The 25,751-nt window shown below is 42.1% G+C and overlaps 2 protein-coding genes across 4 annotated transcripts in view; one reads left to right on the forward strand and one right to left on the reverse strand.

Moving 5' to 3' along the window:
* Positions 1-25,751, forward strand: part of LOC132582190 (phosphofurin acidic cluster sorting protein 2-like) — a 100,650-nt gene that overhangs the window by 8,748 nt on the left and 66,151 nt on the right. For both annotated transcript variants that reach the window (XM_060253693.1, XM_060253694.1), the window contains exons 2-8: positions 9,816-9,903; positions 12,385-12,474; positions 14,942-15,067; positions 16,346-16,508; positions 20,895-20,968; positions 23,615-23,695; positions 24,247-24,306. In XM_060253693.1, the coding sequence (XP_060109676.1) occupies positions 9,816-9,903; positions 12,385-12,474; positions 14,942-15,067; positions 16,346-16,508; positions 20,895-20,968; positions 23,615-23,695; positions 24,247-24,306 (682 nt within the window). The remainder of the gene's footprint in view (positions 1-9,815; positions 9,904-12,384; positions 12,475-14,941; positions 15,068-16,345; positions 16,509-20,894; positions 20,969-23,614; positions 23,696-24,246; positions 24,307-25,751) is intronic.
* Positions 1-25,751, reverse strand: part of SHISAL1 (shisa like 1) — a 401,371-nt gene that overhangs the window by 3,085 nt on the left and 372,535 nt on the right. The gene's annotated exons all lie outside the window — the stretch shown is intronic.

A 25,751-nucleotide genomic window follows, 5' to 3' on the forward strand; every position in this document is an offset into this window, starting at 1 on the left:
TCTGCTGTGAAAATGTTGTGAAAGCAGCATCACCCCAGAGTCGAAAACGTCTGGTGCTTGCACAGGGGATCTTTCCTTTCCTTATTAATTGAAGATAATATATATGTACATGATCAGTTAGGGCAAAGCAATGGATTGCATTTTAGGAAAAGGATCTTCCCTTTTGTCTGACAGTTGTGAAACGTGTGAGTTAACTGCTAGTATAGAGTTTTGCTTAATTCACATTCTTGATACAAATTACACAGTTCACGCTTTCCTAGTTTAGACCTTGGATTATTTTGGCATGTACTTTTAGCTCTTCTGTGTGGCATGTACGCAGCTGTGATGTTACCACAGTGCAAAGATGAGCTGTGAGCTGAGGTGTTAGGAGGATGACAAAGAAGTGGAAATGCCTGGAAGCTTTTCTTGCTGAGAGATGTGAAAGGGGGAAAGGATGCTGAGCCCTTTTGAGATTTGTGTGAAATGGTTGTAAATATGAATGGTGGACTAGTTTGCCTGGAGGTGTAGGTGACCTCATAAGCTTTGCTGTGGACATGGAGCTCAGCATGTGTTCCTGTGGATTAAAAAAGAAAAAAAAAGGTAGTTCCCTGTGCAAGCACCAGTCGTTTCCAACTCCGGGGTGATGTCACTTTCACGTTTTCATGGCAGGCTTTTTTACGGGGTGGTTTGCCATTGCCTTCCCCAGTCATCGACACTTTCCCCCCTGCAAGCTGGGAACTCATTTTACCGGCCTCAGAAGGATGGAAGGCTGAGTCAACCTCGAGCCGGCTACCTGAACCAACTTCTGCCAGGATCAAACTGAGGTCGTGAGCAGAGGGCTCCGACTGCAGTACTGCAGCTTTACCACTCTGCATCACGAGGCTCTTTTCTTGTGGGTTAGGACATCTCTATTGAAACTGCTAACATAGAGCTGCTGTAGGAAGTTAATAATTTGGATTTATTCTGAAGAGTTCAGTGCCCAGACAAGTAAGAGGGCATGAATTTTGCATTTACTCATGAATTTTCATGTATGTGGGGGCTGGAGGAAACGAGGAGGTACCTGTGATGACAACTGTGAATCATCTCTCTTCCTTCCGTTTGTTTCACTCCTTCATGTTATTTTCTCTACATTCCAACTTTGGTGTTGAAACTGAGTTGAACTCTGGAGAGATGTGCTTCACATGGTGGAATGCGATGAGGTAGTGATGGTTCAGTTCCCCATACGTGTGCATTCAGTGATACATAGGATTGATTGGCGAGAGGTTTGATCAAAGGTACTTTGAACACTGCCAAAACCCATCTCAGCACATCTCTCTCTGCACCTTTATGTCTGTGTTATACAAAAGAGGATATCTAAGTTGCATTCGTGTAGCTCCATGAGGAAGATGTGCAGGGTCTCTGCATGGATCTTCAAAGTCTGTAAACAGGAAATGGTAGTCACATATATGTCCCCGTTTCTGCTTGGAAAGATTGGGACTGCATGCTGCCTGTTGATTGTTTGTATCCCACTTGTGATCTGATGTTTGTCCTTTCAGTTCTAGAGGCTGTAACTACTGAGATAATAGGTCATTTTTTGCATTGTACAAAACTTGCTGGGGTTTGTGCTGGAATAATGAAAACATTTGTTCCCTGCTGGCAAACTGGTACAAAAAGGCACTGTGGACTGACAAACCGTCTGCACAGTTGTTACTGTACATACCCATTTTAGGCCCGTGACTGACGGAAGATGCAGCTTAAATCTTAAAGAGTTTCAATCTGCAAAGCGGGGCAAACACCTAAGCTATCAAAATCTAGATAAACGGTCTGATTCAGAGATGAGGGATTGGAAAAACTACCTTTAAAAAATTCGGACCTGTAGGTTACAATTAATAATGGGTTAGTATAATTATGCAGTGGCCCTAACCTGAATAGCCAAGGGTAGATCTCATCTGATCTTGTCTGCTAAGCAAGGACAACCCTGGCTAATATTTGGAAGGGAGATCAGCAAGGAATACCAGGGTCATGACATAGAGGAGGCAATGGCAAGCCACCCCTGCACATCTCTTGCCCTGAAAAGCCTATGGCAGGGGTGTTGAACTCATTTGTTATGAGGGCCGGATCTGGCATAAATGAGACCTTGTTGGGCCGGGCCATGTGTGTTTACCTATTTAAGATTAGGTAGCAGAGATATAAACTTTATAAAGGATGCAGAAAAACACAAAGATTTTTAAAAACTTAAAACACGCTTAAAACATTAGCACTCATTGGTCTTAAAAGTGCTTTCTTTACATTTCTCTCATAGGATCCAGGGATCTGGGCAAAGGAAGCTCTGCTCTTTCCTTCCTTCCCCAGAGGGAGGCGCATCAGTCTATAGAAGGAAGAGAGGCTTGGCTCAGTAGCTGTGCTGTGTGATTGAGAGAGTAAGCAACCCAAGAGAAAACACGAACGAGGAGAGTGCAGGAGAACCGAAGGTTCCACGCTATACCAGCCTCAAAGAATACACAAATGCAACCAACTTCAGATAATAACCAAAGTATATTCAGAAAATATTACAAAGATATAGAAAAAGAACAGCAATAGATGGGACAGGGACCCATAAACACAATGATTGAGAGAGCCAGGCAAAGCAAGCTTTCCCTTTCCCCTCTTCCTCCCCAAGGGAGAAACCTCAGGCAATGGAGAAAATAGAGGTTTTGCTCTGTAGCTCCTGTGTGTCTGAGCAAACCTTGCAAAGCAAGCTGTGATCAGAAGGAAGCAAGAGTGAGGGAGAAGGAAGCAGATGACAGCCAGTTGCTTGGGGGCCTGATAGAAGCCCTCCTTCCAAGCAGCAACAGGGACATATATGTGACTACTATTTGACCCCCGGGCCACATGTTTAACACCCCTGCCTTATGGGGTTGCTGTTAGTCAGTTGTGACTTGATGACACTTTCTACCCCCGTAATTGTGCAATAGTTGTTATTTCTCTGTTAGCAGTAGTAATTCTTTCTTCATAAAAGTTACCTAAAAATGGACAATGTTTTAAGTAAAAGATTTTAACTGGAGCCAGCAGATGCAGTGCTAGCTGTTAAGGTTCCTTTTCTGGACCAACAGAGCTTTGTAAGTTCATCGTCCGTCTTCATGTGCAGCCCCACATTGCGCATAAGACATCGATGAACAACAGTTACAGGTAAGTGCAACCCTGTTTTCAGTAGGCTACTTGGAAGCAACTGCCAGTTCCATCTGGGACTGAGTCACCCTGCCTGTCATCTTCCCTTGTGGATTCTTTTTGTTTCAGGGCCCAGAAAAAAACCAAACTGATTTACATGCTGCCTTTTTTGCCACCTAAAGGCATTCAGATGTCACCGTATACTCTTAAGCTGGGCTCTGTGCCTGCATGGGAAATTCCCTTGGCATTTGCCGTCATCCTCTTTGGAGAAGAAGAATGGGATTCAAGCATAACTAATAAGTAAAGTTAGCTTTTGCTGCGTATGGAGACTCCGTATAAAGGCACGTGCGAGAATGCTAGCTGTCTTTCCTCTCTCTGCTGCCCCTCACCCATGTGAACAATGATTCCTGAAGATCTGATAGGGAATGATAGTCACTTGAAGCTGAGAGTTGGCAGTCATAAATGTTTGGCTGTCCTGCAAGATGGTTGCCAAACACGGCACAGGCAGCAGGGATTTGCAGTTCTACATTATTTACAGTCGTGTTTGTCTGTAGCAGCAGACATGAGCAAGAATCTAGTAGTCCCTTAAAGACTAAAACATTTTGTGGCAGAGTGTGAGCTTTTGTGAGTCACTGCTCACTTCTTCGGGTATGTTATTTATAGTCCGCCTTTCTCCTTGAGATTCAGGGTAGATTACACAATGCAAGTCAGTGCAATCAATACAGTAAGACACTTGAGAAAAGAAGTAATAAGACTATAATTACAGAAATCTGAAAAGACGGCATAAATTGTGTGCCTTGCCAGGAGGGTCTACTAACTTGGATTGAAAACCTGATCCTGCCTGCTCTCCGGTGGTGTCTGCTGCAGTCTGCTCCCTGGCTCAATTGCTTAGAGGAAGAAAAAACTACCAAGGAACTTTTGCATGTTTGTTGTTAAATTTTAGCTGAGATTAGGTATCCGTGGAATAGAAAAAGTTACGCAGCCATAAATGCCCATGCAGAATCCGAAACCCCAAAACAAAATCAGTGTAATACCTTTTAGCTAGGAAGGAGAGAGGATTAACAACTGATGAAGAGTTGTGGTGAACCCAAAAGTTTGCTTAATATTTTGTGTCAATTTGGTTGCTCCTTATAACATACATTTCACAGATTTCTTTCTTCTTTTTGGATTTTTCATGGACCAATATGGCTGTGTAACTTTTTCCACAAAACCAGAGGCAGCTGCTGAGAAAACCACAGATGGGCCACCATAGCAGATCCAGCACTGTTCTGAAGATTTGTATAAAGTGTTGGAGGAAGGTGAATTCCTTTTTTAGTCGGGTTTACAACACAGCGCTGTGATGAATATTTTGCACTCTGGAGGAGTCTGTCCTCTTTTCCTGGGAACCTGTGAGCCATTCTCTCTGTGCACAGTTGTGTCATGGCTGAAGCACCCGGAGTGGCTGAAGCAGTGGCAGGAATGTTGTAATAAGGAGGGTGGTGTGCTGCTGTTATTTGATGGCGAGCCTCAGCTCAGTGCTCCCCTGCACCTTTGGATCCCTTTAATTTGCAACCATCATGACAGGCAAGCCTGCCAGTTTGGCTGTTTCTGTCACCATTCTCTCCCCCCCTCCTCCAGATGTTCATTGGAATCAAAGTTGTTCCAGCTCCACTAACTGTTTGATCTTCCCTGGAGAATCTGCTCCCCACCCCCTCTACTAGACACTGTATCAAGTAGCCACGAAGGTTTCATCTGTCTTTTGGGTCAGCATTTTTACTTGGTGCCAAAATGATCTCAGTCATGTTCTTTGTGGAAATCATAATCTTGAAGTTTCTCCATCTGTCACTGGAACCTTCTTGTCATACAGGGCTCTTTCAGAAGTGACTAAAAATAGTTAAATGTTACCTTCTGAGCAGTATATCTAGGGAGAAGAGGCTAAACCCTTTGCCTTCAGTTCTTCTCTTAGATTGCTTGGCAGTGTGGGTTCTGCCTCTCAAGCTCATGAGCTCTTGTTCTTGCTTTTTCCTCAAGCTCTGACCTTGTCCGTTCAAAGTACAGCTGTCTGTCTCATTCCTTTTCCAACTTCTTATGGTTGAGGCACATTTTCACAGGGCGACTGCATCTGCTCCACCAGAAAATTCTGATCCATCCTTTTTAAGAAAACAAGTGCTTGGAATCCTCCTGCTTATAGAGCAGTCCCTCCCCTCTCTTTTCTGTTGCTACCATTCTTTCATTGTGCATACCTAACAAGTAAGTAAGGGTGGTTTTGTTGGGGTTTTTTTTTTGAGGGGGGGGGTACTCATTTGCTGAGAGACACATTTTCCAGTGATCCAGGGTGCAGCAGGATGGAGATTACTGATTGTAAAAATCTCCTCCTTCGAGGCAGGGTCATCAGCAGTGTTCCCTTCTAAGCTGAGTTAGCGTGAGTTAGCTCACAATTTTTTATCCTCCAGCTCACACATTTTTGTCTCAGCTCAGGAAGGCTGGCCCCAGAGCACACTAATTGATGCAGTGGCTTTAATGCCAGTAGCTCACAAAGTAGAATTTTTGCTCACAAGGCTTCATAGCTTAGGGGGAACATTGGTCTTCAGCCTTTTACTGGCTCCTAGTGGGAGGGGGCCTGAACTGGATATCCCTGGCTAGCCTATCTCACCACATCTCGGAAGCTAAGCAGGGTCAGCCCTGGTTATATTTGTATGGGAGACCACCAAGGAAGTTCAAGATTATGACACAGAGGCAGGCAATGGCAAACCGCCTCTGAACCTCTCTTGCGTCGAAAACCCCACAGGATCACCATAAGTCTGCTGTGATGATGGCAAAAAAAAAAAAAAAAAGTGGGAAAGGCTTTTCCAGCAATCCCCAGATCAGTCTAGAAGCCTCGCTACTCTCATCACTAGAATTGACTAATTTATAAACTCCAGCAGTCAGAGTTTAAATTGGAAACAGAAAGAACAGTAAAGAACCGGAGCAATGGTGAAAGGTTGTTTACTGAGCTTCCGCCAGGAAGTCTGCAGTAAAAACGTTGTGATGTGACTGTCACCCCAGAGTCGGAAATGACTGGTGCTTGCACAGGGGACTGCCTTTACCTTTTTCGTACTTTCAGTCTCTCAAGGGACTTTATCCAAAGTTCTTCTGAATCACCAAAAGAACAGTATCTGTTAAGCCAATGGAATGCTTTGGGATGGGAAGTGGTGGTACGGGTGGATACTAGGTGTGCACATTTCCTCAGTTTTGTAGCATGGCCCCATCAGATTTCTGCTGCCTGTTGGAACTGTACAGTGGGAATGCCTCATGTGTGTACGCGCACACACACTCACTCCTCCATGGATCACTGCTACACTGGGCCTCTGCAACCCTTTGGAACTGGATGGTAACAGCATGAGAAGGGACTTTACTACTTTACACAGCGAGTGATTAAAATGTGGAATTTGCTGCCTGAGGATGTAGCGATGGCCACAGGAATAAACAGCTTTAAAGGGGGATTGGATAAAATTCATGGAGGATACGTCTGTCAGTGGCTGCTATCCATGGTGACTGAGGGGAACCTCCAGAGGAACTGGTTGGCCACTGTGTGAGACAGGATGTCAGACTAGATCAGGGGTGGCCTAACTTGCTTAATGTAAGAGCCGCATAGAATAAACCTCAGATGTTTGAGAGCCACAAGGCAGGAAGGAAGAAAGGCAAATAGATGGGAGGGAAGTAAAGAAAGAAAGCAACTTTAACTTTAAATGCATTCTCCAAGCTGCCAGCTGGCTTGGCTTGGAGATGTGATTTAAAGAGAGAAACAACTTCTCCAAGCCGGTTGACAGGGTGGTGGGGGCTTTGAGAGCCAAAAAGTATGTGTGAAAGAGCCACTTGTGGCTCCTGAGCCACAGTTTGGCCACCCCTGGACTAGTTGGACACTTGGTCTTGATTCAGCAGGGATCTTATGTTCTTATTGGGACGGCCTTTACCTGACTGAACGACTGATGATTCGCCTTAAGTGATTCCGCCATAGTATTTACACTTAATAGAGTAGCACTAGGAATGTTAATTTTAATTGGAATGTTTTAAAGGGAATGTGATTTTAAAACCTGTTGTATAATTTATTGTATGGATCGATGTTGTTAGCCGCCCTGGGCCTGCTTCGGCGGGGAAGGCGGGGTATAAATAAAATATTATTATTATTATTATTATTATTATTATTATTATGGAATAATAATAGGTATTGGGACCTGTCTATCTGCGGGACTGCCTTTCCCCATATATTCCCCAGAGAGCACTGCGATCAGGGACAAAAAATCTGTTGTCCGCCCCTGGGCCAAAAGAAGCCAGGTTGTGTGTAACGAGATCTAGGGCTTTTTCGGTGGAAGCACCAGAACTTTGGAACACTCTTCCAGAAGCCATAAGGGCCCTGCGGGATTTGTCTGCGTTCCGCAGGGCCTGTAAGACCGAATTGTTTAAACAGGCTTTTGCTGTTTGATTGAAAAAGGGCTGCCACCGGACATCTTATAGAATGCTGGCGATCACAGTCGAGAATTCAACACCGCTTATATTGTACTGAAGCAGCACCATAGAATGGTTTTAAAACCGAAATAAATAAATTATATGTTTTATATGTTTTATTGGATTGATTGTATTGTACGATGTTGTGAGCCGCCCTGAGTCCGCTTGCGGAGAGGGCGGGATATAAATTGAAAGTAATAAATAAATAAATAATAAGTATTGTAATCTCATTGCTGTACTGTATTCGTATTGAAGTCTGAAGGTGTTGGCAAATATGCCTAGTGGAGTTTTAAGTGTTGTCAAAATACTCTCCAGCAGTGACCGTGAAAACCATGACCCCGTAACTGAAAATGTCGCACTACCTTCCCTTGCAAGGTCCACTGCAGCACTGAAATGAAATGTAATGGTTTACTGCATAACCAGCATTCTTACACAGAGGACACTTTATCTCATCACAGAGTGTTATGTTCTTGGGGTAAAAAAAAAGAAGAAGATGGAAATAGGTCCAGATGGGCAGTCGGCTTGGTCTGAAGTAGCAGAACAAAGTTTGAGACCCAGTGGCACCTTTAAGGTCAACAGAGTTTTATTCAAGGCATGAGCTTTCATGGGCGTGCACACTTCCTCAGATACATTGAAATGGAAGTAGAGAGTGAGCTGCAAATTAGCATAAACATAATAAACAATATTAAACAGATGCAGTGACCAGGACATTCAATGGGTGACCTCAAAGTAGCTGTTTTATTGCAAGGGAACTTCAGGAACAAAGGGGAATTGCTAAATTGCAAGTTATTACAACACACAGAACAATACAATCTCCAGGACTTAACAGGGATATTGGTTTCCTATCTCACTACTTGCACTAACCTCATCCAGTCATTACATCTGTTTTCTCACCTTCTGTTTTCACATAGCCAGGCAGTGAGAACAATAATTGTTTCCAGTTCCTTCCTTTCAGTTCCATCTCCCAACCCTTGCTATCTAGACTTGAGGGCACTACTTCAGACAGCTCCTTCTCTGGCTTCTGTCATCCTGCTTTGGCCATTGCCACCCTCACAACCAGGGATTTCTCTTTCTCTGCAGACAACAGGAGTTGGCTGACTTTTCATCCTGTTGTCCTTCCTCCAACACTGTGCAACTGCTGACAACATATTCCGGGGAGGGGGGGGGAGGGAATTTCAACCCTCTTCCATCAAAAAAACCCTCCCCCCCAGATTTTTATTTTATTTTATTTTTCAGTCCTAGGTTAACATCCAGTTCTACAGGATAATCTGATTTCTTTCTCCATGGCCCTAACCTGTGGATTTAAATATCTGCAAATTGGACTACACGGCTATTGGAATATATGATGAAGTATAAGCACCTTGGGGTGTATCAGATCTAGCTCCATGAAGGCTAGGCAACTGGTGAAAAGATAGGTGTTCTACAAATTTCAAACCAGCCTCTGTAACTTTATCTTGAGATAAACCTCAGCATACAATTTGTATAAGTACTTTTCACAGTCTTGGCATACTTTACTCATTGTTTTCATTGGCTGCCTGCTGATCACACCTTTGTAAACTGCCTTAAGCCCCTTTCTCTTCCATTGGCTTAACAGATACTGCCCTTTTGGTGATTCAGAAGAACTTTGGATAAAATAAGATAGATGATAGCATTTCCTTTAGTGAACTCACAGTCTCATGACCGAAGTGTGTACCATTTCACTGCTTGTAGGTAGATTAGACCTGCCTATTTCCTTTCTTTCTCTCTCCTTTGAATGGGAAAACACTGTACAACTAACAAAGCAGAATATACAGAGAGGGCTATGGATGGACTCCCAATCTCTCTCTTCTACTACTACTAAGTTGGCTGTGGGTGGAGGCAAATAAAAATGGTCTGGTTCAAGTCTCTAGCCTTCTGAAATGTAGTTTTCAGGCATTTTTGCTCAAAGTCACCTGAAGCAATTCACTCCTGTCCTCAGTTACAACCTAAGAGAGGTGCATATACTCTTGAAGTGATTGCCATGCATGGCAGAGCTGCCTGTGTGTGTGTGTGTTTTTTTTTGAGGAGGGGGGCGGTCTGCATGTGACTGGCATGCTTTTTTCCTGAATGGAAGCATATGTAATGTGCTTAACTTTCTTTACAAGGCACAAAGGATGCCATTGTCTGCCTTCTGGCTGTTTCTAGATGTGTTTGTTGTCTTGTATTCTTTTGTCTCATGGTTCACTTTCAGGACTAACTGGATATTGTGTATTGGTTTGAATTTGCAGATTGTGCAGCCTGACTCTGAAGAAACTGGTAGTGTTAAAAGAACTGGATAAAGATCTCACTTCTGTGGTAATAGCAGTCAAAATGCAGGTAATGTGATGCTAATCCTTTGCATGGCAAATTGGTCTTGTGGCCCATTAATGCAATTCTGTTGCTTAACTTTTCTGCAGCTAGCCAGAAAAATGAGTTCTGCTACCAAGATGTTGAGAAAATATGGCTGTATTCAGGTGTAATTTCCATGAGCCAAAAATACTTGGGCTTAGCGTGCTTCGTCCTCCTGCCTCATTCCTCACCTGACATGCATTTCTGATACAGGTTTGCAGCAAATCACAGTTTGTTGTTTATAAGCTGCAAAGTATGGTTTGATTCTTGCCCTCAAATCAGGATTAAACCATGGTTTGGAATCTGCTTTATAGCAAGAAAAAAGTGTTTTTTTAGCAAACAAGGAAATTATCAATATTACAACCACACTCAGGAAGGCAGGAAAATATGAACTTGAGGATTTCCAAGGCTCATTATGTCTGAATGCGGAAGATACAAAGAGAACCCCAGCATCATGGTCCAAACATCAGACCAGAATTTAGGAAGTGTGGACTGAAATCTCTACTGTGCCATGAAGTTAATCAAGTGACCTTGGGCCAATCACTGTATTGCCTCCAAAGATGATTGTAAGGGTAATTTGTATATTCAGCCATACCGGAATCAGTTTCTGAAGTTGTGGATATTTTGACAGGGGCAAGCAATTATGTATTATAGCTTGCCATCTGTAAAGTCCAGTTGTATCACAATACTATTTTGAACAGTAAAATCGGTTTAGAAACTAGACAGAATGCAGGACAATGTTAATAAAAGGGGAACTGTTTTAAAACATATTTTGTTTCTTGTAAAACAGTAATTTGAACTTGTTTAGCATAGTGACTGCTCTTCCCTATTTTTATGCAAACAAGTTCCTGTCTACATTGGAAAAAGGAACAAAAATAATCACTAGAAGAAAGGGCTATCAAGCCTGTTTTCCACATATTCGAGAAAGCAATCATTTCCAATTAATTATCCAGTGTAAGAATATTTGTTACAGACCACATGAAGGTCTTTGCCTGAAGCCGATGGAAGTCTTTTTTATGTCCATGTATAAATAGACTTTAGACTTTGCACTGAAGTTATCAGTAGTCTACGTTTGTGCCCTTAACAGCTGGAACGAACTGAATGGTAAAATATGTTTTTTAAAATCATGCTGGATAAAAGGAGAAGGCAATAATGCAACTATTGGAAGCTGTTTGGGACCCAAAGAAATAGATTCAAGGTGGCATTCTGAGTCAACCTGGCTCAGCCAGTGACTGGAACTGAAATAGAACATTCTTGTTTGCACTATGCTTACCTTATATACAACTTAAAGTTTTAAGTGCATAGTAACTGACAGTGTCCTAGGTCCTCCCCCCCGCCCCCAATGATAAATATACCGGTATCTCTTCCCACATGTTCCCCAGCGAGCACTAAGATCGGGGACCCAAAACCTCCTGGTCGTCCCCGGGCCAAAGGAAGCCCGTTTGAAAGTTACAAGAGACCGGGCCTTCTCCGTAATGGCTCCATCTTGGTGGAACCAGCTGCCGGAAGAGGTAAGGGCCCTGCGGGATCTTACCCAATTCCGCAGGGCCTGTAAGACATCCCTCTTCCGGCTGGCCCACAACTAATCGGCACAGAGCACTGAGTACTGAACATCCAACACGGAACATCGAATATTGAACATGCAACCGATGAGTGTAGCTGTAGGTCCGCTTTGTGATTTTATGTCTATGTATATAACAAATGTTTAGATTTTTAACTATAACTTATGAAATGTTGATTTTAATGCTTAATTTTAGATTTTATGTTAGTTTTATATGTTGTAAGCCGCCCTGAGCCACCTAGTGGGAAGGGCGGGATATAAATCTTAGATAAATAAATAAATAAATAAATCTGTCTTATGGTGTAGGGACCGGGAAGTGGGTGCTCTGGATCATTTCTGGAGGCTGGGCGATGTTACAGGGCAGCTTGTTTAGCTCCAGTCATGATCCATTATCGCCCTAGTAGCCATTTGAATTGTGCACCCTTGTTTTAAAGTCTTCATGTAGACATGCACAAGGGCCCCGTTTGTGTGCCTTTGACCTGAAACAAACTGGATTTAGAGGCTCATTGCGTGTTCCAGTGGGGAGAGTCAGTGTGGTGCAGTGGTTAGCATGTTGCGCTGTGATCTGAGAAGTCCCATACCATGGCAGCTTGCTGGCTAATCACATACTCTCAGACTAACCTACTTCACAGGGTTGTTGTGAGGATAAAATAGAGAGGGGAATGATGTAAATCTCTTTGTGTCCACACTGGGAAGAAACTTGGGGTATAAATAAAGTAAATAAATGAATTGCATGCCAGATTCACATATCACACCCTTTGGGAGGGATTTGGTGGCAGAGTGACTGTTCCCCTGCAGAGAAAGGGACTTAATAACCTGATGACTGTGTGAATCCAGGCCTTAGTTTCTTGTACGTCTCCTAAGCATGTATGACCACTACCTGATATATGTGTTGGTTTTTTGTGCAGGGTTCAAAACGAATACTACGGTCTCATGAAATTATACTCCACTCAAATGGGCATATAGAAACAGAACTTGCACTGACCTTTTCCCTACAGGTAATGAAGGAAATCCTCTCTCACCTATTTGTTAGCTCCTTCTCTTGCAAGAGTTTAGCTTAGTTACATCAGGTTATCCAGAGACAACTGACTCTGATGTGGGATTATAGGGCTAGCTTGCCATCTTGGCTCAAAACAAAAATGTACATGTTTTCCTGCATGTACATGTATTTGTTGCCTGCAACAGACGATATGTTCTGGAAAGCGGTGAGGCGGGGCTTGACTTTATCTGATTATCTCACTGTTGGGGACTCTCACTTGGCACATATGGAAGTAAGAGGCCTGCTGAATGTTTAACAAACTCTCTACTCCAATAGAAAGTTTATTCACATTATTCCACCTTCTTTAAGTCCAAATCTGACAATTGGTGTTTTTGTCAGAGTGCTGAGGGAAATCAAAGATTTCAGGTTTTCACGGCTGGTAACATCATTAGGGTTTGTAGAATCTTTCGGGATCAAGTGCCGTGTTCTACTGGAGAAGGTTTTCCTTCCAGACGTTTCGTTCTCAGCTGCGGAGAACATCCTCAGTGGCGTTGCAGCCGGAGCAGGCGCTCTGACCTTCTTGGCTGCTGTGCATTGAGTGGGGCCAGAAAGTCTCAGAACAACCAGCAAATTCCACAGAACAATCAGCACAGTCAACAACCATCTTCCTTATCTTCAAACCCCTTCCAACCTTCCCAGCAATTAACACAGAACAATGGTCACATTCAACAGCCAGTTTCCTTATCACTACCCTTCCAGGAAGCCCCACCAAACAGTGGGCACATCCACAAACCAATTGCCCTTTCATCACACCCCCTTCAGCCTACAAATAGCAGCTCTCCAGCAGCCCTGGCCCCACTCAATGCACAGCAGCCAAGGAGGTCAGAGCGCCTGCTCCGGCTGCAACGCCACTGAGGATGTTCTCCGCAGCTGAGAACGAAACGTCTGGAAGGAAAACTTTCTCCAGTAGAACATGGCACTTGATCCTGAAAGATTCTACAAACCCTAATGCTGAGGGAAATGTTTGGCTTAGTCTTTGTTGTACCAGCTTTCATGTCAGTCTGACAGTCAGTGAGAACATGAGCCTGAAGAACTAGAGTGCATTTAAGGGGACCCATTTTCCTGGCATAGATGTGTAGAATATTTGCACAGAATCTCACATACCGTATCTCATGTGATGCCGACTGTCATCTGTTATTCAGTGAATCTTTTTGTGAAGAGAGAATAATACTCTGTGGCTATTATCACATCAATATCAGCCTTTTCCGCTGCGGCCCCACAACTCTGGAACCAGCTCCCAGAGGAGGTGCGGGCCTTGCGGAACTTAGACCAGTTCTGCAGGGCCTGCAAGACCGTCCTCTTTAAACAGGCGTTCACCAATGACTAAATTAATGTTTACCGCCAGATTAATAATGTTTACCGCCAGTATCAGATCTAGGAATGTTTTAATCATTGATTGGTTTTAATGTGAATTTAATATGAATTTATTGTTTTATTATTGTGTTGTTCACCTTAAATGTTGTTAGCCGCCCTGAGCCTGCTTCGGCGGGGGAGGGCGGGATACAAATAAAATTTTACATTACATTACATTACATCATTGAAGCGTATGAGAATTTTTTCACACTCAAAAGCATGTTTCTAGAAGGCCTTTCCCATTTTATAGGGACTTTCTCGGGAAGTCTTGAGACCCAGTGTGGTGTAGTAAGAGTGTTGGACTAGGACTGGTGAGGCAGAGGCTCAAATCATGAAAGCTCGCTGGGTGACCTTAGACCACTTGCCTTGAGGGGTTGTTCATGTGAGGGTAAAATGGAGCTGGAGAGCACCATGTTGTAAGCTGTTTTGGGTCCTCACTGGGGAGAAGAGTGGGATGAAAATATCTAAATAAATAGTTTTTTGAAAGTCCAAGTGGACTGACCACAACTATGATAGGTGACACATTCAAAGAATTGTAATTGGTTAGTTGAATCATCCCTGCAGAAGTGGTGTTGATTTTACCTTAGTAAAGATAAGGAATGGGAAGAGGAGTACCCAAATGTAGCAGGATGCCTTCCTCTTTCCCACATAGAAGGAACCTTCACAGTAAGTCCAGTGTTTCATTCACATGACTTGCAAGTAGACAACAGAAAATGCTCTGACAGGTGCCATGGTAGGATCGCTTGTGTATCCAGTTCCCTGATCACTACTGCAAAAAAAAAAAAAACAAAAACAAAAATAACAGCAACACTGTATTTGTGATATTTTTGAGGATCTGCAGTGGGGGAAATACAGTAGGTTTTGGTGTTATCCTTCATATTGTTTAATATTTTTCTTTTGCCATCATGTCACAGCAGCTGTCTTCACAGTTCCCCTTCTGAGATAGATGTAACTGTTCTTATGCACTTTGGGTCCTGTCTTTGCATGGTGGAAAGCGGGCATATAAAGATTTTAAATGTAAACAAATATGATGTGCACTGCAGTAAAGCTTTGAAATGTTATTTCAATGGCAGTATCCCCATTTCTTGAAAAGAGAAGGCAATCAGCTTCAGATCATGCTACAGAGAAGGAAGCGGTATAAGAACAGAACGATTCTGGGCTACAAGACGCTGGCAGGAGGATCAGTTAACATGGCTGAGGTAGGAGCCTATTATGGTGAAATGTGACACTTCATCCCAGGTTTCTGAGTAAAAATTCACAACTTTGCAAGGTAAATGTTAAATTTATGCCCTGTGAATGTTCAGGTAATGGATGGGTGGGGGGAGAATGTGACAGGGATAGAGAGACGAGCAGAGCAGAATACGTGGTCAGAGAGGGGAGAGATGTGAGACCCTTAAAGGAGATGGCCAGCAAGATGGCAGAGAAAGATAAAGAGATGAGCAGAGCATGAATAAGAGATCTCAAAACTTTATTCTGCTTCTCTGTTACATTTTTTTCTTTTTCTAAAATGGGTGTTCAGACAGCCTCCACAGCCACACAAAGCCTAACACAGCTCATGCTTACCAAGATACAAAGAGAAAGGAAGGAGATGTCTGCTTAGTTCACATTAACTCTTAACAAATGAGGTTTTTCAGTTTTCTTCTGCCTCCACGTCAGCTTGGAATAGGAAGGCAACTCTTGATTTGGAAAGAGAAAGGCATAAGAGCGTCTTGGATCCAGGTTATCAGGCATGTGCATTTCTAACTCACAACTAGGTAGTGGCAGGGAGAAGGAATCCTGCCTGTGCTTGGAGGCAAAGGGAAGGTGGAATAAAGCCAGAGGTGTGAACTAGGAGTTAGATGTCAAGGTCATCTGAGTAAATTCCGTACTTCCCACGGTATATCCCATGGTATGGCCAGTAGGCCTGTTTCAGCAAGCAGTTGTGTATGTAGACTCTTTTTAATGCTTTATAAATATGCATTAGAAATATGCATTAGAAAAAATATGCGTATTTTTAATTTGGCCCTTGATCATACACAATACATTTTATTGCTACTAAAAAGATTTTATGTATGTTCTCTTGTATTTGTCATGGAGTCACATGATAGCTCTCAATACTCTTTTGACCTCTCATCCCTCCTGCTCAGAGCACTCCCCTGACGCTCAACAAACTGTGGATGCCTGATGGTACCTAAATTCACAGCGTGCGTAATAATTGTGTGGGTGGATGGTCTATCTACTGCAGTGATGATACCTAAATTCACAGCATGGCTAATAATGGTGTGGGTGGACAGTCTAGTACAACATTGCATGATACCCAGGCACAAGCTGCTCATTTGCATTCTATCTTGGTTCTGTTTGCCATGACAATAAACAAAATTGCTTTGCTGTCTTAAAACATCAAGAGCAGGCCCTTGAATGACATAAACAGAAACTGGGCAAGAGGAAGTGCTTAAATAAGGTTTTATTGAACTTCATGTTTGTGTCTTCGATCTCAGGTAATGCAGCACCCAACGGAAAGTGGCCAGGTTCTGAGCCTTTTCAGTAGCATCAAGGAAGCAATAACCAAAGTAGCAGAGATTTGGATCTTCTCATTGTCCAGCCAGCCAATAGACCAAGAAGAAAGCACTGTTCAGGCGAGCCAGAAAACTAAGTCATCAGGTAACTTCAGCAATGGGAATAAGTTCATCGTTCTTTACCTTATTCTTTACTGCATATACTTAGTCAAGAAGTCTTGATTACACATTGGCAGGACATGGTGGATGTTCCTAGATTTGCTGTTTTATTATGGAATTTGCCTCTGATGAGCACTTGCTCAGAATTGCCTTGGGATGTGCCATGAGTCATTCTGCTGTCCTCCTTCCATTCAACATCTGTAAGGCAGTGAAGTGCAAAACTGGAAGGGAATGTAGATTTGATCATCTGATCCGTATGGGACATAGAGCTTTCTGCTTGTTTTGGGTCCTTGAGGTCAGAGTGCAGGGCTGGAGCTTGCTGAAATTAACAAAAAACTGAAGATGATGATTTGAAGGCCCAGCAACTAGGAGATGGGGACTACAAATCTGCCCTGTGTCAAGAGAGTCTGCTATCTGATTATGAAATATGACAACTGCAGCTCTTGAATAAAAATGAAAGTCATGTAAGGGTATCATACTTGGCGCATTATCAGTCACAGCCGAATAATTCAGTATACTTCCAAGTAATTACCAGTAGACTTTTAAATTATTCGCTTGCTGTTGGTGTTAATAAATTACTGGAAAGGAAACTGGCAAGGAAAATGGGAGAGCATAATTTGGAACATTTTTAATGTTTATGAGTTCCTTGGAATGATAGAAGTATTGCTGTTCTTTTGACTCAGTCTGTTCCTTCCTTCCATGGTGTGGCCTTATTGGCCGCAGCCTAATCGCAGAAAATGAAAGAAAAATCAGCCCCATAATAGCCACCTTCTGAAGAATACTGATCTAGCGTTACTGGGAATGGTGCTCTTTTGTTAGATTTTCTCAGGCCTTTTTTTGAGCAGGAATGCACAGGAACACAGTTCCGGCTGGCTTGGCATCGGGGGTGTGGCCTAATATGCAAATAATTTTGGGCTTTTTGGGCTTTTCTACAAAAAAGCCCTATATGAAACAATGGTGACATCAGGGGGTGTGGCCTAATATGCAAATGAGTTCCTGCTGGGCTTTTTCTACCAAAAAAGCCCTGGATTTTCTCCTGTTTGTTAGCAGCAGGTAAGGAAGTGGAGATTAAAAAATGAATCAAACACAACTTGATGGAAAACTTTTTGTTGAATAATTGTATGTATTATCTTAAATCTGTATGCACTGGCATTAAATTCCATTGCTGTAAGCCAATGTTTTTCAAACTCTGTTCTGGGAATCATTTTTATCATCATTCTTCCATGAGATTATCTGTGTTTCCCCCCTCATTATTATTTATCGTGCAGTAGTTTCTACATGAGACACTCAATTGGAAAAGTGCTACATGATAATAATAACCATTAAAATGACAATTGTAAAAAGAGGGCTAAAATTGATAATGCAGTTGAATACAGTTTTTAGAAAACCTAAGTGGGAAGAACTGGGTCTCCTTGAACATACATCATGCCTAAAAGAACCGAAACCATAAAGGATCACGCTCCCTACCTCCAACGCACCAGTCAGTCACATGGAGATGGACCTAGCTGTGTTTGTGTGAGGAATAAGTACTTTGCTTTAATTTAATCAAAGATTCCAAATCTGACCTTGTGTCAGGAGAGCCAAAATTGGGACTACCATCACTTAATTGGATTCAGACAATTATGGTGACTTAAGCATTAGGGTGCTTTGGGATACTGAGGTTGCAGGAATAAGGTTGAGAAGTGGTTCATTTGATAAAAAGTTTAGCTTGGAGAGAACATCTTTACTTTTTCTCACAGATGCAGAGATGCAGGATTGGACTACTGAAGCATACTTTTATATAGGGCTCCCATAGTTTGGAAGGTTCAACAAATGTAGAACACTGCCCTCTCCTGCCCATTCTCATGGTGCTGTGTGCCCACGAGCACATTTCCATTATGCTTCCGCATCTCCATTGGCATTCTGTTGCCATTTAAGTTCCTCCACCTGTATGTATTTCATGAAGCACTTTAAAAATGCTCCATGTGGTGCAGACTTTGAGGACTTGCAGAGGGGTCACTCCTGAACTTCAGAATTTTTTTTTGCCTGGAGACTTGACAGAGCCTAGGCCTTTTGGGGAAGTGGTGTAAGATAATCTTGTTGAAACTGCCTTTTGGTGAACTCACAAGTCAAGATATTGGGTCCAGTGCAAAAACTCCTCTAAGAAGTTGGTTGAGCATATCTTTCCTTGCTTTCCCTTTCCCTCAGCAGCTTGATATCCTTTCATGGTTGGAGGATCCCATAAACAAAATACACCATAGTACAGAAGTCTGTGGTGAGGAGGGGGATCAGGTAAAATTGCTGCCTCCTCCTATGATTTCAGCTTCTCTTTCATCATCCTTTACAGGAAACATGCGCAAGAACACCAGATAAGTCCCAAGATCCTTTGTGTTCCTTAAAAGTAAAGGTAGTCCCCTGTGCAAGCACCAGTCGTTTTCAACTCTGGGGTGATGTTGCTTTCACAGTGTTTTCTCAGCAGACTTTTTACGGGGTGGTTTGCCATTGCCTTCCCCAGTCATCGACATTTCCCCCCTAGCAAGCTGGGTCCTCATTTTACCGACCTTGGAAGGATGGAAGGCTGAGTCAACCTGGAGCTGGCTACCTGCACCAGCTTCTGCTGGGATCGAACTCAGGTAGTGAGCAGAGGGCTCTGACTGCAATACTGCAGCTTTATCACTCTGCGCAATGGAGCTCTTCCCCTGTGTTCCTTAGGCAGTTGTTATTCCAACTTGGAACTTTTTTCCATGAAATAATATTTATTTTGTGGAGCAAAGTCAAGTGAACACAGTTTTTGGGGTTTGATTATGTCCAATCCAGTTTTTCAAAGATCTTTTCCTACAGTGCGCCTTTCAAACCTTAGTGTCCCTTTTTTCTTCTGAGGAGAGAAATCTTTGTGGAATCTCCTCTGCAGTGGAATTGTTTCTCCTTCAGCTCCTTCCTTCTTTGACGTGCTGGCTGATGCAAACTGAAATAGCAAACTGAAACGTCATTGCTCTTTCTTAAGTATGTAGAAGATGTTATAGTATAGCGATTGGTAGGACTAAGGATTCATAGGTTCATAAGCACACTCTGCCATGGAGCTCAGGGGGCGGTGTCGTGCTAGTCACTTCACTCTCAGTGTAACCTATGTCACAGGGTGTTTTGTTTGGTGTAGTGGTTAAGTGTGCGGACTCTTATCTGGGAGAACCGGGTTTGATTCCCCACTCCTCCACTTGAACCTGCTGGAATGGCCTTGGGTCAGCCAGAGCTCTGGCAGAAGTTGTCCTTGAAAGGGCAGTTGCTGTGAGAGTCCTCTCCAGCCCCACCCACCTCACAGGGTGTTTGTTGTGGGGGAGGAAGGTAAAGGAGATTGTGAGCCGCTCTGAGACTCTTCGGAGTGGAGGGCGGGATATAAATCCAATATCTTCTTCTTCTTCTTCTATAGATCAAGATGATGATAGAAATGCTTTCTTTTTTCATGGTGGCTCCAGATGTTGCGTAGAAGGAAGATGCTTCTCTGTACCTGTTGCAATGTCCAAAGTGGGAAACCCTACAGCTCCTGATTTTGCACATCTGTTTGACTTCTGAATTTGTTGTTACTCATTGTGACTCACTGTGACTAATAATGCATCCAAATGGTTGACTCTGATCCAAAAGAAAATCACATCCATAGGAATTTCCTTGGATGCATTTTATCTATCCTCTGCTTCTGCGGTATTTCAATCCATCAAACGTAGACTACTTGATATCCAGTTGCAACGTCTAACTGAGGCAGCTCGGAAAACTTGCTCCCCAAGCTATCTGGGTTTATCCCAGTTTCCTGGGCTTTTAGCTCCCTATTTCCTCTTTTTAACTGATCCTCACCAAAGAAGAGCATTCATGCTGTCTAGATTTAATGCATTACCATCAGCCATCCTTTTCGTAAGATACCACAGAATCCCCTGCAATCTTAGACGATGCCCTTGTAGTCAAGGAGTCATCGAAACGGTCCCTCATGTTCTTTTTATAGCAGTCATGCCCTTTTTATAGCAGTCCGTGTGCAAGATATCTAGATGCACTGCTTTCTGACCATCCTTTCTGACAATGCCAAGGTTTGTTTTTCACTCCACGGGAAACACAACTTTGTCACTACTCACGTTGCTTGCTTTTTACAGGTTGCGATCCAAATCAGAGAGGCTTTTACTCATCCATAGCCTACTGCTATTTTATGTCATTTAACTTTTGCCGGTTTTTTAAGGTTTTATTATATTCTATAGTGTCACTGTTGGTTTTAAAGTATACTGTATTCTTGTATTAATGCCAATAAAGGTCAATGGTATGTATGAGTGACTAATAATGCTATATGCTAGATGTAATTTCTTTTGTTTTTTTCCTGCAAAAATATCATGCGCTTGCTTCTGTGTGATTCTTACAGACAACTATTCTGAAGAGGAATATGAAAGTTTCTCTTCTGAACAAGAAGCAAGTGATGATGCTGTTCACGGGCAGGTACTGTATAAACTCTTTCTGCTGTGCATAAATCCTTTTTCAGAAGGGGCTTATACTTGCATTAGTACTCAAAATTGAGTGGTGAAGGACTGGACTTACTAGTTTTCATACTGCAGCTCACAGGAAATCTGCATCCCTTTGCAAGCTGGAGGGAGCAACTGCAGCAGTTCAAGAAGGTCGGGCCTATGCAGAATTTTAAGAGGTTTGGTAATATAGTGGCTTTAACTTCTGTAGAACTGTGTATCGGAATCGGAGTCAGTTTGGTTTAGTGGTTAAGTGTGTGGACTCTTATCTGGGAGAACCGGGTTTGATTCCCCACTCCTCCACTTGCACCTGCTGGGATGGCCTTGGGCCAGCCATAGCTCTGGCAGAGGTTGTCCTTGAAAGGGCAGCTGCTGGGAGAGCCCTCTCAGCCCCACCCATCTCACAGGGTGCCTGTTGTGGGGGAGGAAGATAAAGGAGATAGTGAGCCGCTCTGAGATTCGGAGTGGAGGGTGGGATATAAATCCAATATCTTCGTTTCTTCTTCTTTTTGCCAACATGCATTGTGAGCTGTCTGAAGCAGAAATAGCAAAATGAGCTTTTTGTCACTATCTTAATCTTCTGAAGGAAATGATAGCTAAAAATGTGATAAAGAAATGTTAGCATTTAGGTGGGAAAACATAAAGCCTAACAGATGGAGCTTGGAATTGGAAAATCTTTCACCACTCCATTCAGCCATCCTAATCTGTTACCCAGAATAAGGATTAGTGACTCATGAGTGTAGCAGTGGAAGTGAGGATCGAGGTTATGGTCCAGGCTGGGCTATCAACCTGTCTGCTTCCTCAGAGACAGAAGTGACGAGGTGTGGATCAAGGGACTGTACCATGTACTACCTTATTCCCCTTCCTGGTTCAGATCAACAACTGAGGAGTCCAGTTTACCAGAAACTCTGTTACCATTTGGAGATTAGAAAGATCTAGTGCTAAGCAGGATCCCTGAAAGGACATCTAAAACTTGGACTATTTTCCTGCGGCCTCCCTTCAATTCAGGGATGACACAAGGGTAAGAGCTAGAAATTTGGGAGGGAAAGTTGCTGTCTAGCTTTGGGAGTATGAATAGAACCGTTGTTAATGATGCAACTAGACTAAAGCTGGGAAGACATTCAGCTGCTGATGTGAATAGGGGCAAAAAGGAAAGTCCAGAGATGTACAACACATATAATAGGAACATTGAATGTGAGAAGTATGCATCCAAGTAAAGTTGAAATTGTGAAATTAGGAATGGATTATTTAAACATAGTAATCCTGGGTGTGTAAGTGAATTAAAGTTGATTGGATTAGGATATTTGCAGTGAGACAATTACAAAGTATTTTACTCTGGAAATGACAAGAAGAAATATTGCTCTAGTAGTATGGCAAGATGTAATACAAGCAATCAGGGGCCATAATGCAAGGCCTGATTGAATGATATCTATCACATTTCACAGGAAGCCTGTTAATATAACCATCGTTCAGATTCACGCTGCAACTGCAGATGCTGAAAAGGAAGAAATTTAAAGCTTTTATGCAAATGAAAATGCATAAAATTTATCACACACCTAAACAAGATACGCTGCTAATCATAGGTGACTGGAATGCAAAAGTAGGAAGCCAAGCAGCATCGAACATTGTCAGAAAATTTGGACTAGGTTTATGAATTGAAGCAGGAGAGAATTTTATGAAGCCAACAATTTGTTCATTGCAAATGCTTGCTTCAGACAGCTGAATAGATGGTGGTATAGGTGGACATCACTGGGTGGTCAATACAGAAATCAAATTGACTACATAATTGGAAGCAGAATATGTAGAAGCTCTGTTCTCTTTCCTAAAACAAGACCATGAGCTGATTGCAGTTCAGACAACAAATTGTTTGTCTTCAGCTTTATTCTGAGTTTTGATACTATCATAGTGCCAAAATATAATCCAAATAACACCCTGAAGATTTAAAAACCATGTTAAAAAAACAGTGTTTAAAATCAAGTAAAACTTTGTACAGCTGCAGATAGTTAACTATCACGATGATATGTTCTGATCTCCCCTTTTCCTTGTATAAGGTAGGGAATAAACGATAAAGGTTTCGATAATATGTCTAATTTTATTTGAATTAGGAGTTCAGACCTTTTGCTTCACATGCTCTGCCTGATGTTTTATTATTACATATTTGAATTACCTTGGAGAAAGCCAACATACTTTAAGTAACTAAACTGCATTTTAGAACAATAAATAATCAATTGTCCAATGTAATTTAAGTATAGAGTTCGGGGGGGGGGGAGGGTGTTCAACACCCAAAGTGTTAATGTTGGAAGCAACAGTCAAATGCAGCTCAGAAGGTTAATGATATTAAGTAGATCCTTTGATTGGTATGTTTTTGGAGGGCAGCTGTTTGTTTCGGGCTCTGAAGAATTGCTTTCTGGCAATTTTGAAGCTACAAGGTGGGGGCAAAGTGTTTTTCCATGAGAGGGAGGATGGAAATTTTGGGCAAAATGTGAAATATAGGCAATGCTTTTGTTTCCCATGAAACCCAAGATCTTACTGATGAGACAGCTTTCCTGGGCTATCCAGATCAGGGCTCCTTTCTTAAGCTTTTTATAGATAAAATGATAATTGCTGACTTCTTTCTCTTTAGGATTTGGATGACGATGACTATGAGTTGGGGAAGCCAAGGAAACAGCGGAGGTCGATAGTAAGAACACCGTCCATAACCAGGGTGGGTGAAAATTGATTTTACTACTTTTCCTGGATTTAATGATGGATTTCCACAGATGTATTAACTATTTATTTAACTTAAAATACATATATCTTACTATATTTCCTGGGACTCAAATTGGCTACTGATTATAATGTTCCCTTTGGAGAAATCAAAGAAGAAATATCAGATTGCCTTATAATTCAGATGTATATTAATGCATGGCAGAGTAATCATAAAAATAAAGGAAATTTCAGAATGACTTGCAGGAAAAAGATATTGTCAGATGCCACAGGTGTCAGGATGGAATTTGGGGCTGCAGTGCTCTCCAGTGTTTCCTTATTTCGGTCTCGTTCCAGGAATAGTCTGTGGGGGAGGGGTTTCCTTTCACCCTCGTCGTTCTCTCTCTCCTACCAGTTGCCTTTTGTGGGGTATCTTGAGAAAGGGGGGTGTCTGACTCTGGACTCCCTCGGTGCCCTCATTCATGAACTTAGCAGTAATATTTTGCTTCAACATGGTGGGAAGGTCGCTTGCTGAAACACCACATTGACGCTAAGCATTTCTGTGTACAGCAGCAAAACTTCAAGCAAAAAGTGGTGGCGTTGTTGAGAAGGTTTAAAGTATCGGAAGAGGTAAGCATGGTTGTCCTGCTTTCTTGAGCAACTTATTTAACTTTGGGCTTAGAGCAACTTATTTAACTTTGGGCTTAGAGATGGACAAAGCAATACTGGTGACTTGTCCCCTGGAACACCAGAATCTATGCTGTCACAGGGTTCATACTGACAGTCCACTGTTGTGCAGCTACAGCACCTCTGCTGGTAGAACTGTGTGGTGCAGTGGTGCTCATGCCCTGTGCTGGTGTAAACAGCCCCTACACTGACATAAATCCCAGTAACACCAGTGTGGGGGTCAGTTGGCTCCCTGTGCTAATTGTGCCCCCCTTAGGATTGAGTTGATAATTGTGTATACACACACACAATTGTTGATCTTGTATAGCTATGTTAACATGACTGGTCTTATATAGCTATGTTAACATGAACCACCTGGGCTTCTCCTAAACTACAGTATTAAAAATCTTGTAGAATACCAGCACACTGTCCATCTTCTTTAGTGCCCCATATCTTATTTTCTGTGATATCCTATAATGTTATATGGGCTAAAATTACATTGACTTTCTTCTACCATAATATATATCCAGTCTTAACATCATCCTAGACAGTGTTTGAAATACAGAAAATTTCCAGATATTTTGAACCCATGCAAAAATTCATTTTTTTCAGATTCTCCCAGTAAAAAATGAAAATATAAGGAGGAAATTAAATATATATGTGTTTTTTACTTTGCTTTAAATTTGAACTTATTTTTGTACTTTTAACACAAAATACTTCATTAATAACCTAGTGTATGTAGTTGCACTGTTGACATATTAATAAAATTTAAGAATAATTTAAAAGTTTTCTGCAAGCAAAATTACAAATATTTTATGTATTTCTTTAGTATTTTAATATTTTATGTATTTCTCTAATATTTATATAGTTATCCTGAGTATCCAAGGACTCAAATGTATCCTCCATATATGTGAAAGCTGTAAACTTCTGCAACTTGTGCTATTTTAGAATGTGTATCTTAATTTTTGCCATCTGACAACTAGGGAAAAAAAGAAAAGTTGAAATTGGAAAACAAATTGTATGATTTTAAAAGTATTATTTGGACAGCCACAATATCATATAGTCACAATAGGACTGACAGAATATGATCTTTTTAGTAGACATGGGGATGAAATGAACCACAAATCGCAATTCATACACAAATTGGGCAATTCATGATTTGTTTTGAATCGGCTGGTTTGCTTGCACCATGCCTGAACTGGAAAACGAACCAGCTTCTGTTCTTGGCGTGTTGTTTGGTTCACGTTTGGTTCATTTTTCGAGGCATTCTGGTGTGATTCCCCAGCTCCCTCAGTTTCTGGTCATCTGTTTGGTCAAGGAAAGCTACCCTGCCGCTTCAAGTCAGTTTCACTCCTCCCTGATGAGCTAGCTAAAAACCAGCTGGGAGTGAAACTGACCAGAAGCTGCAG

This window comes from Heteronotia binoei, chromosome 14, assembly GCF_032191835.1.
Source record: "Heteronotia binoei isolate CCM8104 ecotype False Entrance Well chromosome 14, APGP_CSIRO_Hbin_v1, whole genome shotgun sequence".
NCBI classification, from domain to species: Eukaryota; Metazoa; Chordata; class Lepidosauria; order Squamata; family Gekkonidae; genus Heteronotia; species Heteronotia binoei.